Raw genomic sequence first — 15,154 nt, 5'->3', positions numbered from 1 at the left:
TACATGCCCTGCCCATCTCAAAGTCTGGATTTAATGTTCCTAATTATGTCAGGTGAAGAATACAATGCGTGCAGTTCTGTGTTGTGTAACTTTCTCCATTCTCCTGTAACTTCATCCCCCTTAGCCCCAAATATTTTCCTAAGCACTTTATTCTCAAACACCCTCAATCTCTGTTCCTCTCTCAAAGTGAGAGTCCAAGTTTCACAGCCATACAGAACAACCGGTAATATAACTGTTTTATAAATTCTAACTTTCAGATTTTTTGACAGCAGACTAGATGTCAAAAGCTTCTCAACCGAATAATAATATGCATTTCCCATATTTATTCTGAGTTTAATTTCCTCCCGAGTGTCGTTTATTTTTGTTACTGTTGCTCCAAGATATTTGAATTTTTCCACCTCTTCGAAGTATAAATCTCCAACTTTTATAGTTCCATTTCGTACAATATTCTGATCACGAGACATAATCATATACATAGTCTTTTCGGGATTTACTTCCAACCCTATCTCTTTACTTGGTTCAAGTAGAATTTCCGCGTTTTCTCTAATCGTTTGTGGATTTTCTCCTAACATATTCACGTCATCCGCATAGACAAGCAGCTGATGTAACCCGTTCAATTCCAAACCCTGTCTGTTATCCTGAACTTTCCTAATGGCATATTCTAGAGCGAAGTTAAAAAGTAAAGGTGGTAGTGCATCTCCCTGCTTTAGCCCGCAGTGAATTGGAAAAGCATCAGATAGAAACTGGCCTATATGGACTCTGCTGTAAGTTTCACTAAGACACTAATTAATCAAACTAGTTTCTTGGGAATACCAAATTCAATAAGAATATTATATAAAACTTCTCTCTTAACCGAGTCATACGCCTTTTTGAAATCTATGAATAACTGATGTACTGTACCCTTATACTCCCATTTTTTCTCCAATATGTCGAATACAAAAAAATCTGATCAGTAGTCGATCTATTACGCCTGAAACCACACTGATGATCCCCAATAATTTCATCTACATATGGAGTTAATCTTCTCAAAAGGATATTCGACAAAATTTTGTACGACGTCAACAAAAGTGATATTCCTCGAAAGTTACTACAGTTAGTCTTGTCCCCCTTCTTAAAAATAGGTACGATTATGGACTCCTTCCATTGTTCTGGTACAATTTCCTTTTCCCAAATAGCAAGTACAAGTTTATAAATTTCGCTAGATAATATGCTTCCACCCTTTTGTATTAATTCTGCTGGAATTTGATCAAATTTATTTAACTCGTTCTTCATATATAGTTGTCAATTGCTATTTCAGATATTATTAAATGTCATTTCAATTAAATGTTTTTCTCACGCGTTTTTTTTTTTTTTTCTTAAGACCTCCATAAAAATGTATAAATTAAGTTTTACTGTATTTAAAAATAATCGTACCTTCTATAAGTTGTATGTATTTTACATATTCTTTCCATCAGTAGTAGCAAAATTTCTCTGACATAAAATAAACTACATTTAAGAATACATGTTTTCGTGACCATATTTTGTTGCTTAGAAACTGTAATATACAGTAGAACTTGGTTATAACGACATCCAATGGACCTTCAAAATTATGTTGTTATAAACAAGTGTCGTAGTAACCGAGATTCATATTATCAGTCTAGTGAGGTGGAAAATGAAAAATAATAAACATAATTAGGCTTATTTTAGATTTATGTATTCACTTTTAAGCATACCATGAACACAATAAAATACATGTACAATTATAAATACAGTATTCTGTATTAAAACAGTTTGTTCATTACTCACCAAACTTATTTACTGAGGAGTGAAGTAATCAGTCGTTTTACTCTGTTGTCTCCTACTTGCCCAATATACGCTTTCTAAATTAAATTCTATGTTCATTATTTCAGTTGCAATTTCACTGATCCTTCTCCTAGCTTCATACTCCCTCCTCTAGCTTCATAGAAATGTTCACAATTCTAATGGCTTCTAAAGTGTCACTCACTTCTTTTAGTGGCCATACTGCGTTAAAATGCATGCACTTAGTGAAAACTTCCTGTCGAAACTGACCGCATGCAGGTACCATTAATACCACATGAATTCGGGCAGGTTACAATGGGATGGGGAATCTGCCTGCATTCCAGAGGTCTATGATAGAAGGAACAGCAAAGGATTTGCCAGATTTCAGCAAAATATTTATTAAAATACTTTGGTTCTTAGTTAGAAAATTGTATTCCAAACTGAGATTGAAAATGACGTTATATGCGAGGTAGATGCATTTACGTTTGTCTTATTAAGCAATGTAGAAAAGCATATGTCTTATGGGGAATTAGTTGGGACCACAGAATATTTGACGTTATAGGCGAGGTGTCGCACAAAACGAGGTCGCTATAATCAAGTTCTACTGTACCTTTTAAACTTCAGGATTGGATACAATATGGTTCATTAGTTGAAGAACACTAATGCTTTTTCTCAAAAGTGTATATGAATAATGTTATTTTGACTCAGGAACAGGAACATGTCTGTAGCTCCCACACAGAGTCCTGGAACACTGTAAATCATACACTTAATGCTTTTGCATTGTAGCTGCATTTAAGACAGTATCAGGTATTTCATTCTTCACATAATGTGAAGGACATTGTATTTATTTAATGTAAAGAGCCACTTACTAGAGAGAAAATTGACACTGGTGGTGTTTGAATATTCTCTTACATTTCCCACCTGTTTTTAATAAATTAGTTAACTCGAGAAAATGAGTCAGTAATTTAGATTTAATAATAAATTTGTTTATAATCTACAGCCTGTAAGTTGTTTAACATGGTTCGTGGTCTTTTGGGTTTTTGTACCATGTCAGATGAAATGTCCAGTGTTTCGGAGGCATCATCAGGTAAGATGAAGAAAAAAAAAACCATGTATTGACTTTCTACTAGACATTGGATTTATATGCAAATACATATTTAGTTTGTTTTTACTTGTGGTGAGGAATTAACTTTTGCAGTAAGTTTCATGTTCTTCTGTTTTTGTATGTGAAGTTTTATAGTGTATATAATTGCATATTTTGTTCGAAGACTTGAAAGCACATAAATGTTGACAGAAATAAGCTCTTTCAAATTTTGACAGATGATTCAGTTGCAAACGCAATTATAAGAACACTTTACGAATTATATAACCACAATATTATCAAAATTACTATTGGTTCAGGACATACCGAATGGAGACCGATAAACTGTAGAGTTCGTCAAGGATGCCCCCTCTCACCACTTCTATTCAATATATACATCAACTCCATCATCAGACATTGGCGACTTACAATTCATGGAAACATCTCGCTCTTCTAAAATTGTACTCTAGATACATTATTATATGCAGATATATGTTCTTTTTGCTACAAATGAAGACGAGCTGCAATACTCAATATATTATTTGAATATAATAGCACAAAATTTCAATATGAAAATTTCCCCAAACAAAACAAAAATTATGGCATTTCAAGGTAAACAGCCAGTTAGGAGTAAAATTTGCATTGGAACCCATACGTTAGAACAGGTAAACTCATTTAAATATTTAGGTTATAATTTGACATATTTAGCTGTTACTGATATATCTGAAAATATTCAACATTTTAATGGAGCCTTAAGAACCATCAACCAGGTTTTCACAACCACGAAAACCTAAAAACATACCAGGTTAAAAGCATATAAAGTTCTAGCAAAACCTGTCCTCATGTATGGTAGTGAGGCCTGGACTGTCCGTAACTCAGATGTTCAACGCCTAACAACTGCGGAAATGAGATTTCTAAGGAGGACTGCTGGCTACAGCTTGCTTGACCACAAAAGGAATGACCTAATTACAAAAGAATTGGAAATTACACCTATTTATGAACATCTCAACCACTATAGACAAAAATGGTTTAACCATGTCAATAGGATGGACCATTCCAGACTCCCAAGACAAATTCTCCTCTATATACCACATGGAAGACGATCTTTGGGACGCCCCCTGAAAAGATGGACGGAGACCGTAACAGGCCACTAGGCCTAATACCTGCAAGGACGATGATGATGATAATTGCATATTTCCGATGTTGCTGCATATTTAATCATTTTTCCAATACATGTATTTCTTAATTTTTAATTTTAAAATTAATATTTAAACACATTAGTGACAAGGTAATAAAGTCCTTACTATGGAGGCACCCATAAGGAGCCTTTCCGAGTGCTACTGACAAAATCACGTGATACCGGGAATAATATTCCTATTTACAGTTGAAAGCAGGAGTGTTTGCGAGCTCCATCCAGAGTTAATGCTTACAAAGAAAATTTACAGACCTCCCATTACTCCCACAGCCAATATTTACTTGCTGGGGTATGTGGATTAAACTGCTCTATTTAGATAATTTCAATGCACTTAAAGAATTCGTTGGTGCGCTAAATGCAACTGAAGCTTTGTTAATTCAACGTTCACAGAATATTTTTATTAGAGAATATTTGCAAAAGGATTTGACTGTAATCAAGGCACATTTCAAGGTTATAGCTGATGTCACAAAAGAACTCTAAAAAATGTGGTTTGTCTTTACATGAATCTTTATCAGTCCTCAAGAAAGTTCAGAGTAAACTTCAGAATGCTCCTTTAAAGTATGCAGAAAAATTAAGAGGTAAATTATACAGTATTTTAAGAGAAATCCTGACAATAAAGTCGGTGTTCTATGGATAAATATCTCAAGGTGAAAACGTAGTGCTTTCAGAAGAAATTTCCTCAGAGTTAGTAAAGTGCTTTCAAATTTTGCCCAATAACATCTGTAGACGTGGAGAGGTCCCCAGCATACAAACTTGTGTTAAGTGATGAACGTTATAAACTTACTCATGAGCATTTGGAGAAAATAGTCATTGTGTATTGCAAATCAAATTACAACGACCAGAATGATATCTAAGGAAGAATGTACATTGTAAGTAACAAAATGCATAAGCCTAAAATGAAAATTTTAGTACATATTTTCGAAATAATAGAGCATATTTTAAACATTTTGACAGCATAAATGCTGCATATTTTAGATGTTTTTAGTGCATATAAATCCGATGTCTATTATTACCAAGAGCTATTCTTCAAGATCAAATGTCAAATGTAGTTAGTACAATATATATCAACGAGTGCAGAATAACTACCATTGGTTATAATAAATTAAGAAGTCATTCTGACTCTTATTAGGGGCTACAAAAAGTCAACATGTTGCCAGAAAGCTAGAAATCCGGTAATTTGTTGGGTAGACTTCTTAAAATTCTTGAGTGACAGATGTAAAATATCTTGAATAAGAGAGTGACAAAATTTATGAAGTCCCTCGGATTGTGTGAAACATCATTACTCTATCACCAATTTTTTTACCTCGCTAGAAGCCCGAGAAAGTTTCGAATTTTCTTTCCTGTAATAAAAATAATTGGATGAAAAAGTCCTTGGTGAGAATAAATACTTTGCTCTTCTTTGAAGAGCAGCTGTTAGAATTGTCTTCTGATTCGAGATTGAGGCTGGTATTACACTATCAAAGTTCTTTGACAAAGATCTTTTATAAAATATACAATAGTGTAATGGATTTACTGTTATAAAATGTAAGTACATCTTGTTATCTTTTATAAAGATCTGTCTAGCTTGAAACCAATATGGCGGAACATAAATATTGTTGCACTGTTACAATGACCAAAATGTTGATAATGAGAATATGAAGCAAATTAAATGTTATAAAACACAAAACACGTACTTCAAAAACATAAATAAAATACGAGAAGCGTACATAAAAATAGCAGACCATAACTGCTACACAGGAGTGATGCACAAGTCTGGAGTAACTGAAAATGATCTTCATCCATTCTCAAATAATCTATACAAGTTCTCGCATTGTACTTCTTCTTCTTTTTTTTTTTTTTTAGTGAGGGTTACTTTTCTTTCACAATTTGCAATCCATGGTTTAACCCACAGTCTAGTGTATACAGTCATGAAGCTCAATACACTAGTAAATATGCATCCATAGATAGTTGCTAACCACTAGGATCGCTAATATCGCCTCATTACAGACAATGCGAAATAGTACCCACACAGTCTATTGTTCCTAGCATCCTCACAACTTCTTTCCAAAGGAGGTCATACCTGTACCAGACTTCGATAATTCCTTATAAGTAGGGCTAGGATTCTTAGGTAAATGAATAATTTGCACTGTAATAGAAACTCGTAATTGCATTTTAAATTTCGTACATGGTCACCTAAGCTTATATTTTAAATTTTATTTCACATAAAAATTAAGTTTTCATCAAATAATTTTCGACAAAAGCCCCATTTCAGATTAATCATCACCAGAATGTTCAGTGCAGTTGCTTAGACGTGACAGCTGGCAACTGTTTCTCAGAACTGCCTATCTGTAAACCTGTGGAACTGCAGTCTGCTCTCTTACCACAAGCAATAAGAGCTGTCGCCACTAAAAAAATTGTAAGTACTGTAACTAACACACATAAACACTGATGTGTCATTTAGGGGTACCTTATAAGTTATAACAAGGCTTCAAGACTTCGGACCCAATAGAGCAGTTGAGTGGGAAATCCGCATAACGGCGTACTGAGTATAGTGGTAAAGGGTACAGTGGGTGGGGGTACTGTAGAATGAATGCCAACAAATACGCAAAGGAAAACGCTCTGGATTTGAAGATTCTGATGAATAATTTGGTTTTCATACAAACTGTGTCTGAAACTATTACACGGTTAGAAAAGTCAGAGCAAGAGATGCCGGAAGCCCTCAAATTAATTTAGAAAATGATGCAGAGAATTAATGAGACACCAAGTACACCGGTTACTGAACGTGTAAAACAGAAGTGGAAATCAATTTTATGTAAAAATAACGGATATGGAACATTGTGTAACATAAACAGCAAATCAGTGGACATAGAGTCACCCGAGAATAAAGGACTGTCTCGTAGAGACTGCAATGATGTTAGGTTTTTTCGTGTTGCTCCTATCACGTCATGCGACGTAGAGCGCAGCTTTCTACACTACCAACTTTGGCAGATAACCGAAAATGATTTACGTTTGAGACACTGAGAATGTATCTTGTAGTAGGTACATTGCAATTCGGTACTGTAACTTCACTTCCTAAAGACGACCAATAGGATAAATGAAAAAAATAAAATTGCTACATGTTTATTTCCACCATTAACACTGTGTATAATTAAACACAAATGCTTATAAAAGACAGGAGAATAAATGCTTTTCACATCCTTTTGACATAATTGTGTAATGTATATTTACTTTCAGAATGTACATATGTGTGTGTTTCCCCATACTACCGTACTCTACTCTAAATAGCAACGTTGTTACCTCAACACATCTCTGTCTACCTGCAGCGAGTCAACAACCTATAGTGCATGCAAAGTAAACTTATTGTATCGGGTCTGAAGTCTCGAAGCCTGGTCATAACACTGATTCAGGAAGCAATTATAATTTCATAAACATCAGCTGCCTCTGTTTTCGTTTCCAGTCATAAACATGTCTCACGTTGTTTTTCAATAATCAGGGCGCTCTTTTTCCCTGTACAAGGCAGTGATCCGCAATAATCGTCAGTCATTTGTGATGGACAACTTGAGGATGAATCTCATTGTATAGGCTACTGTAATTCTTCAGTAGTTGGTGAGGCAGCATAATTTATACTGGTGAGTACTACATATTGTTTATATTCATACAATAATTGAAACGTAATTACATATGTTTTCCTTTTTTGTCACATATTTTCCAGATTTTTTAGCACATAAAAAATATATATTTTCCCGATTTTTAGTACCTAAAAATCGGAGCCCTACTTATAAATCTTTCATTTGAAAAGACGAATCTCGAATCTGTTGCGTTATTTCTTACGAAATGAAATTCTGGAATTCTATTTCAAAACTAATACATAAGCTATTTGTGTCTGCTGAAGAAATAATGAAGAGAATGTTCATGTACAATATCGAAAATATCTCTTTTAAGTGAAGAATAAAATTTAACAGGGGCGATTTCTCCGGGCATGCTATGCTTGCTGCGCAAGCCCAATATTTTCGTAGAATGTTTATTTCTCAAAATGGCGTTACGTATATTAAAATTTATTTTGATTTTTGGAATACTGTATAGACGTAATACCATCCGCAGGTTGCACATCGCAACGCTTGCTCGTTTTTCGGAGCTACAGGAAAGACGTAGAAATAGGGAGAATATGATGCGCGCGCAAGTGCCTTCCTCCTTAGTCCGTCCTAGGCGCACATGCTTGTGTTATGTGTTGTTTGAAGCTCTGGTCCAAGAGCTAAACCAACGACTATTTAACGTTACACAGAGCAGTATTGGCAGCGGGAATGTGCTGTGATTTACGAGTGCAATGTAATTGTATGAGCGGAATGCCTATGTTAGCTGCTGCATGTATTATTAATTCTTAAACATTAATATGAAGTATTGCAATGAGTTCGGAATTGTGTGTTATTGAAACCTTATCATTAAATCCATTTTCCCGAAGGACCATTCAAGAGAAGACAGACATTATAGAGAATATGTGCTCAATACAACAATATGCATTGGTTGGCAGGGTCGAAAAAACTAAATAAACTGTTTTGTTGGTCATGTTTGTTATATTATATCGAACTTCTACATCTGATAAGCGAATATGATCCATGACTCATAATGATTTCATAATTATAAAATAAATTATTTATGTGGGTCTGATTATTTTTATTTATCTTCCCCTGTGAATAAAAGAGCAAGCCTAACTTTCGTGACTAGCATTCGCCCCTGAAATTTAAACAAACTGAAAAGAAAAGTAAATTTGTAAACTATATTTATATAATCGTACACTTTTTATTTATTAAGCCAATGCAGTGTTAGTTGATATTTGTTTTAATATTGTTACGAATACAGTCATTATCTCCCGTGACAGTGACCCGTCATAAAAAGTTATCAGCTATGTCTTACCCTATGACGTCATCTTGCATTCAAATAAAGGCTGAGCTGGAAGCAGATTGTTATTGTTGTTGTGCATTACTAATGTAGAATGAAATAATAATTTCTGTTTACTTGACTCTAAAGACGCGACAAAGCTCAGATCAATCTTGTAGTTAACATTATCTTTATTCATTCATTATAAAATTCTTGAGATATGATTTGGCTAAATCGTTGCAGCTAAAATATAGCCACCATTAAGTTGTGTTAGGTTATTATTAAATCCCGCATTAGTGACCATAATATTTTAGTAAAAAATGGGACATGGTCATAGTTTCTTAAGCTAAAGTTTCTTCACCTTTTCTTCTGAAGATAGACTAAGAAATTAGCTTCGCAAAGGTGATAAATACTTTCTTGTCATACTTCTACGTAATTATTAACATTTAATTTCCTTTATCATGTTGTCTAGCATATTATTATTGTTTATAGTTTATTTTTTGAACTGTTAGTCAAAAGACATACATGAATAAAATAATTTTATATGTTGTTTTCTAATGCCAGGCATTTGACCTCTTGCACTCCAATAATTTTATATGCACTCTGGATTAGAAACAAAAGGCATTCTCTGTTATCTTAAAAATAAGACATAAGAGACAGAGCAATGAACGTTGCTTATTGCAGATGATTCTTGAACTTAATTTGTATTGGTAGTACTATAAATGTTTGTTAGATAGTTACTAGAATACCGTTAATTATTTACATCAGTGGCGGATCCAGGATTTCGTAAGAGTGGCGGACTTTTTTTTCCTACTCTTGTCGACACTTGCCAGATACAGCTGCTCAGGGTTGCCATACGTACGACTATTTTGACTCAATGTACGAAGTACGACCGCATTCTATGTCTTACGCAATTTTGTACGACTATTTCACTAAAGGGAAAAAAATAATTGGGAACTTATAATGTTGATCTATAATTAAAATGAAATTTATGGTTAATTCGTCCCTTTTAGATAAGTTTTCTTCATTTAATATGTCCTGGACTAATATGAAAGAAACATGCTTTTGGGGAGGGGGGGGGGGAAATGCTTTGAAAATCTATGCTTGCCATGCAAGTCATAATTTTTCATCTTGAGCTCTAGGTTTCACATAGATGGCGCAGTTATATCAAAATAATACGAGTTTAATTTTATTAACTTCCTTGTTTGTTCGATAAAGGAAATCTTTTATCAATTAAATAGTACCGCAGTAGATTAAGAAGTCTAAACGTGCCGACATAGAGGTGTCGGGTTTGAGTCTGCTGTAGATGAATTAATTTGATATAATTTTCAGCTGCCGCATTTATAGGCCTATCTGCCGCCGCGCCGACCAAATATCAAATTCTGCTGACTTTACATATAAGAAATTTGTTTCTAACCAAGCGTCATCGTGTATGCCTTACTTCGATGACAGTGTTGATGATGAAGAAATGGGTGGTGATTTGTTTCAATGCTGAATGTCATTGTGGATGTGAACTATAATTAATAGTATTTTTAATTGGAACTAAAATTTACTGGTAGATATATTTATTTTGCGATTCTTTATCAACTGCGTAATGACATGAAAATGATAATGGGAGTAAAATGACTCCAGCGCCGAAAGTTAACCAGCATTTGCTCTTAAAGGGTAGAGGGAAAACCTGGAAACGACGTCAACCAGATAACTCGTCACATCCGGGATTTCAACTCTGGCCCACTCGTTTCACAGTCAGACTGCTAACCATTACTGCACAGCGGTGGACTAGAAGTACCGTATTGGCCCGAGTGTAAGCCGCACCCGAGTATAAGCCGCACCCTTAATTTTAGGGGGAAAGGAAAAAAAAAAAAAGAAAAATTGAGTGCAGAATGAGAAAAAAAGGAAAATTGAGTGCAGTGAAATTTACCTGTTACATTATCCAGTTACAAAACTGTTTACACTATTTAAACACTTTTTCTTCAATTACGGTATTACGTGGGTAAATCACCAAAAATACCGGTACAACTAATCACCGTCTTCTCCAGTGTCACTGCTGACTTCACTACTACCGGTACCGGTATTTGTTTCATCACTGTCACTTTGTTCATCACTCTCCGCCCAAAGTACGTCGTCCTTACTGCCATCCAGAGCATTAGACACGCAGCATTTCTTGAAGCCTTTGATGATTGAATCTGGTGATATCGTGTGCCATGATGAGAGAATCCACTCACACATAAGGCTGACAGATGGCTTCTTGATCTTCCCAGATGGAGTGAATGCATGACCCCCTTCTAGAAGCCAATCCGAATACTGTTTTCGGAGATGGTCTTTAAAAGGCTTGTTCACGACGACATCAAGCACCTGCAATTTTGATGTCATACCTCCAGGTATGACGACTAGGTCTGTCTTCAATGCAGTAATTTTCTTCTTTACTTCGGGTGTGAGGTGACCTTTAAAGGCATCCAATACTAACATAGCCCTCTTAAAGAGCAGCGCACCTGGTCTGCGATTCCAAACCGTAGCTAGCCAGTCCACCATTAGTTCGGTTGTCATCCATCCTTTCTCTTGGCAACGAATCACTAATCCCTTAGGTAAATTCTCCTTGGGCATAGTTTTACGCTTCAGAATAACGTACGGAGGCAGTTTTCCTCCATCTGCCGTAACCGCCAGCATCACAGTGATTCTTTGTTTTTCATTTCCAGTTGTTCTCAATGATATGTTTTTCGCCCCTTTATTGTCAACTGTCATATTGCTCGGCATGTCCCAAAATACAGGCGTCTCGTCGGCATTGCCGATCTGGTGTAATGGGTAAGAGTGGCGCTGACGCAATTCAATGACGTGCCTCTGGAAGTTGATGAGTTTCTCAGTAAAATCCTCTGGCAGTTTCTGTGCTAATGAAGTGCTTCGTCGGAGAACAAGGCCACTTCTACGCATAAACCTGCGGCACCAACCTATACTCCCATGGAATTCTGTCTGTGGAATGTTTAGGGTCTTCGCTATTTCCAACGATTTTACCTGGATTACTTGTCGAGAGATAGGCATCCCTTCTTTCCTTTTGTCTTGTACAAAGGAAAGGACCCTACGTTCTAGTTCAGGGTATTTCCCAGCCTTGGGTCCTCTGAAAGATTTTCTGGTTGTATTGGCATTTTTCAGTTTATCCTCCGAGGCGATCCAGCGCTGCACATTAGACTCATCCACACTAAACTTTTTGCCGGCTTCTCTATTCGACGTACTCCTAGCATGACGAATAACTGCAAGTTTGAAACTAGCGTCATAACTGCGCCGAATTCCCAAGCTTGTTGAAGCTTTTCTTTCTACGTTTCCGCTCATGGCTGAACCCGTAGCTACGTACAAACTGTTTTAATCTGTCCTATCATACAAAAGAGTACGATCACTGTAATATGAAGACTGGTACATTGTTGCGTCATATACCATACGACTGCTGACAATTTCAAACACGAGCGCGTGGCATTGTTGCTCCATTTCAAAATGATAAAATTACCGGTAGCAACATGCGCCACATTTCAAGTTTAAATTTATCGGCCGCGCAAATAAGCCGCACCCCAACTTTTCGAGTTTGAAATTTGAATAAAAAGTGCGGCTTATATTCGGGCCAATACGGTATATTAGGAAGTTGAGAAATGTACGACAATTTTATGCTGAAATACGACAATTTTTATTAGTACGACGGTTTCGATTCCTTTATCTGGCAACCCTGCAGCTGCTGCTAGGACAGTTAAATGCCAGCCATCTTGCATCCTTGCAAGAGAATCTGGGGCTGAGAGGAAGAATCTGTGTGAACTCCAAGCTTGTTGGCCACTTACCTCACTCTTGTTTCTTACCATCTTGTTGTAGGAACTTGGAGAAGTTTGAAGGGAAAAAGCTGAAAATCGACATAACATAATAGCTACCACATGAGATAAAGGATCGTGTAGAAAACCTCAAGGCACATTAAATAGAGTATAGCGGCATGGGATGGACCACGTGGAAACCATGAGGCACCAAGTCCACCTTACACTTTTGTTTCTATAGTAGCCTACCACGAATGACGTCAGAGTAAACCTTTCATGTCAAAATGTTATATGTAATTTTTCTCTCTGTAGGTCGAATATAGAGGTTTCATGTCAAAATGCAGGTATCGCCTAGGCCTACATACCATTTAGTAGATGCCAAATAATTTTCAACTCCAAGTTTCAATTCAAGAGGACTGCAGTAAAGAAATGAGTTGAGCACACTTTCATTGTGTGCTTTGGATCCTAGGGTTGAGGTTAGAATAGGTATAAATAGGCTATGTTGTCATTGGGAATCTGAAGGTATGTGATAATGGACAATAAACATATCTGTTACTTAAAAATCACAATTATTTTAATTACTGCGTCATTTGTATAATAACAAAGAATATATCATTTAAATGCATCGTTTATTTCATTATTTTATAAGTTCAGTAATATAAAATTTACACAGAATCATCTTAAATATAAAAGATAATCTTATTGCATTTTGTGTCATATTTTAATCTTATGAGTATAAACTAAGGTATTTATTGAACTGTCTTAAATATAAATGACAGGTCTATTCTTATATTTTAGCTAACATAATTTGGCTATCCTACAGTGATCCACGATAGTACTATAAATCACTGAATAAAAAAAAGTTTTCCCTGAACCAAAAATGCAATAGGGCAAATGGACCAAAAATTACTATTTTAACGTCAAGTTAGTGGTAAAACGGTTTATGTAGATCTACATATTACCGGGAATCATTATAGCTGTTCCCATATTTTAGTTCGAACTTAGGGTTAAGATACAAATTAGATTTACTTTAAGTGATCGTGCTTCATTTAATTTAGGATGCTCCATGTTAATATTATTATTTATTATTATTAATTGTCATTATTGAGTCTAATTAATTACCACTGCCACCGGGTATTTACCCATTTGCAGTGTGAATAAATACATACATATCCTCCCAAGACATTTTGTTTTATTTTTAAAGTTCAGTATAATTCTACATATCAAAAATAAGTCTGTGACATGAGGAAAATGTTGAAAAAAATCTGCAGGTTACAGTTGAGGCACAAATGTAGGTATAGGCTATTATACTATACTTTGGGTCTCTGCACAATTTGTTATAAGCCTAGCTATAAAATATATAAGTACGTCTACTAACTTAAGAAGGAATTATTTAATCTCATTCATTCATTAGTCTACATTTCAATGTCATGTACCACTGCTTCGTCCCATGGACCATAAATATTTTCCTTGTAGTTCTGCCATCTGAGGAACCAAATTGGACATAATACGGTCACAAAAAGTGTTATACATACAAATAAAACTGTCATAGTTAGTGAAATTGTCCACAATGAATATACTGCCACTGTTATCATACCAGTAAGTACAATAATAGATCCCCTGCCTTTAGATAGTAAAATAGGTAATAAAACAAAACATTCTACAGCATTGGTCAAAAGAACAAATGCGTGGAATGGTGAAGACAACCTTGAAGCTAAACACACTGACCCAAATATTGCAGCATTAAGTGACAGTGAACTGGAAACAATTGCAGCTGACACACCATAATCAAAGAATATGAGATGTATCATCATCATAAACGATGTCATTGCATATATTGTGTCGGTACTGATTGTGTCAGTTAACGTTTTCAGAATTGGTGACAATACATAACCAAAAACAACAAATATAAGCACAGTTCTTAAGTCCTTCACAAGGACTTCAATATAGTTCTTATTTGTAAGTAGAATTCTGTACATGAGATAGCCCACAGCAGCAATCAAACTGCTTTGAACGAATACAGTTTCAGGTTCTAGCCAACCATTGTGAAGATAAATGTATATAACCACAAACAATACAACTATACACATCTCTTGCGTGACTAGTCCCGCGCCAAGAACAGCATTCACTGGAGTTACTTCAGTAACATGAACATTCTTTTTCAATTCTTCTAAAAATGTTTTATCTGTGTAATTATCAGGGTAATCTACGTTTTCATACAAGTTCTTTTTCCACGTTTTCTTTTTGTGTGTCATTGCGTACCGGTATAAGCTGTGCTGTACTTTTTGGCAGTGTCGATGTTTAATTATTTATGTAAACATTATCATTTTACAATTGTCTTATGATAACCTATCTAACAGGCAGTGAACCTATCAATTATTTATAAAAGTTCCACACAATCAACCATCGTTGGCGTTACGCTAGTGTTTTAGACATTGTATACATGTCGTTATGGCAACG

General features: G+C 35.4%; 1 protein-coding gene across 1 annotated transcript; it reads right to left on the bottom strand.

Annotated features, from left to right (window-relative positions):
• Positions 1-13,304: 13,304 nt before the first annotated feature.
• PIG-C (phosphatidylinositol glycan anchor biosynthesis class C) lies at positions 13,305-15,132 on the bottom strand. The gene has a single exon (XM_069833531.1). It carries the CDS (start codon positions 14,947-14,949, stop codon positions 14,110-14,112), a length of 840 nt encoding a protein of 279 aa, XP_069689632.1. The 5' UTR covers positions 14,950-15,132; the 3' UTR covers positions 13,305-14,109.
• Between the last annotated feature and the right edge of the window lie 22 nt (positions 15,133-15,154).

Source organism: Periplaneta americana, chromosome 1, assembly GCF_040183065.1.
Source record: "Periplaneta americana isolate PAMFEO1 chromosome 1, P.americana_PAMFEO1_priV1, whole genome shotgun sequence".
Classification (NCBI taxonomy): Eukaryota; Metazoa; Arthropoda; class Insecta; order Blattodea; family Blattidae; genus Periplaneta; species Periplaneta americana.
The sequence above is the reverse complement of the archived record's forward strand: the minus strand, read 5'-3'. Positions and strand labels throughout refer to the sequence as shown.

Bases quoted from the DNA above. Each gene is read 5' to 3' on its own strand.
- PIG-C (XM_069833531.1), bottom strand. From the start codon at position 14,949: ATGACACACAAAAAGAAAACGTGGAAAAAGAACTTGTATGAAAACGTA.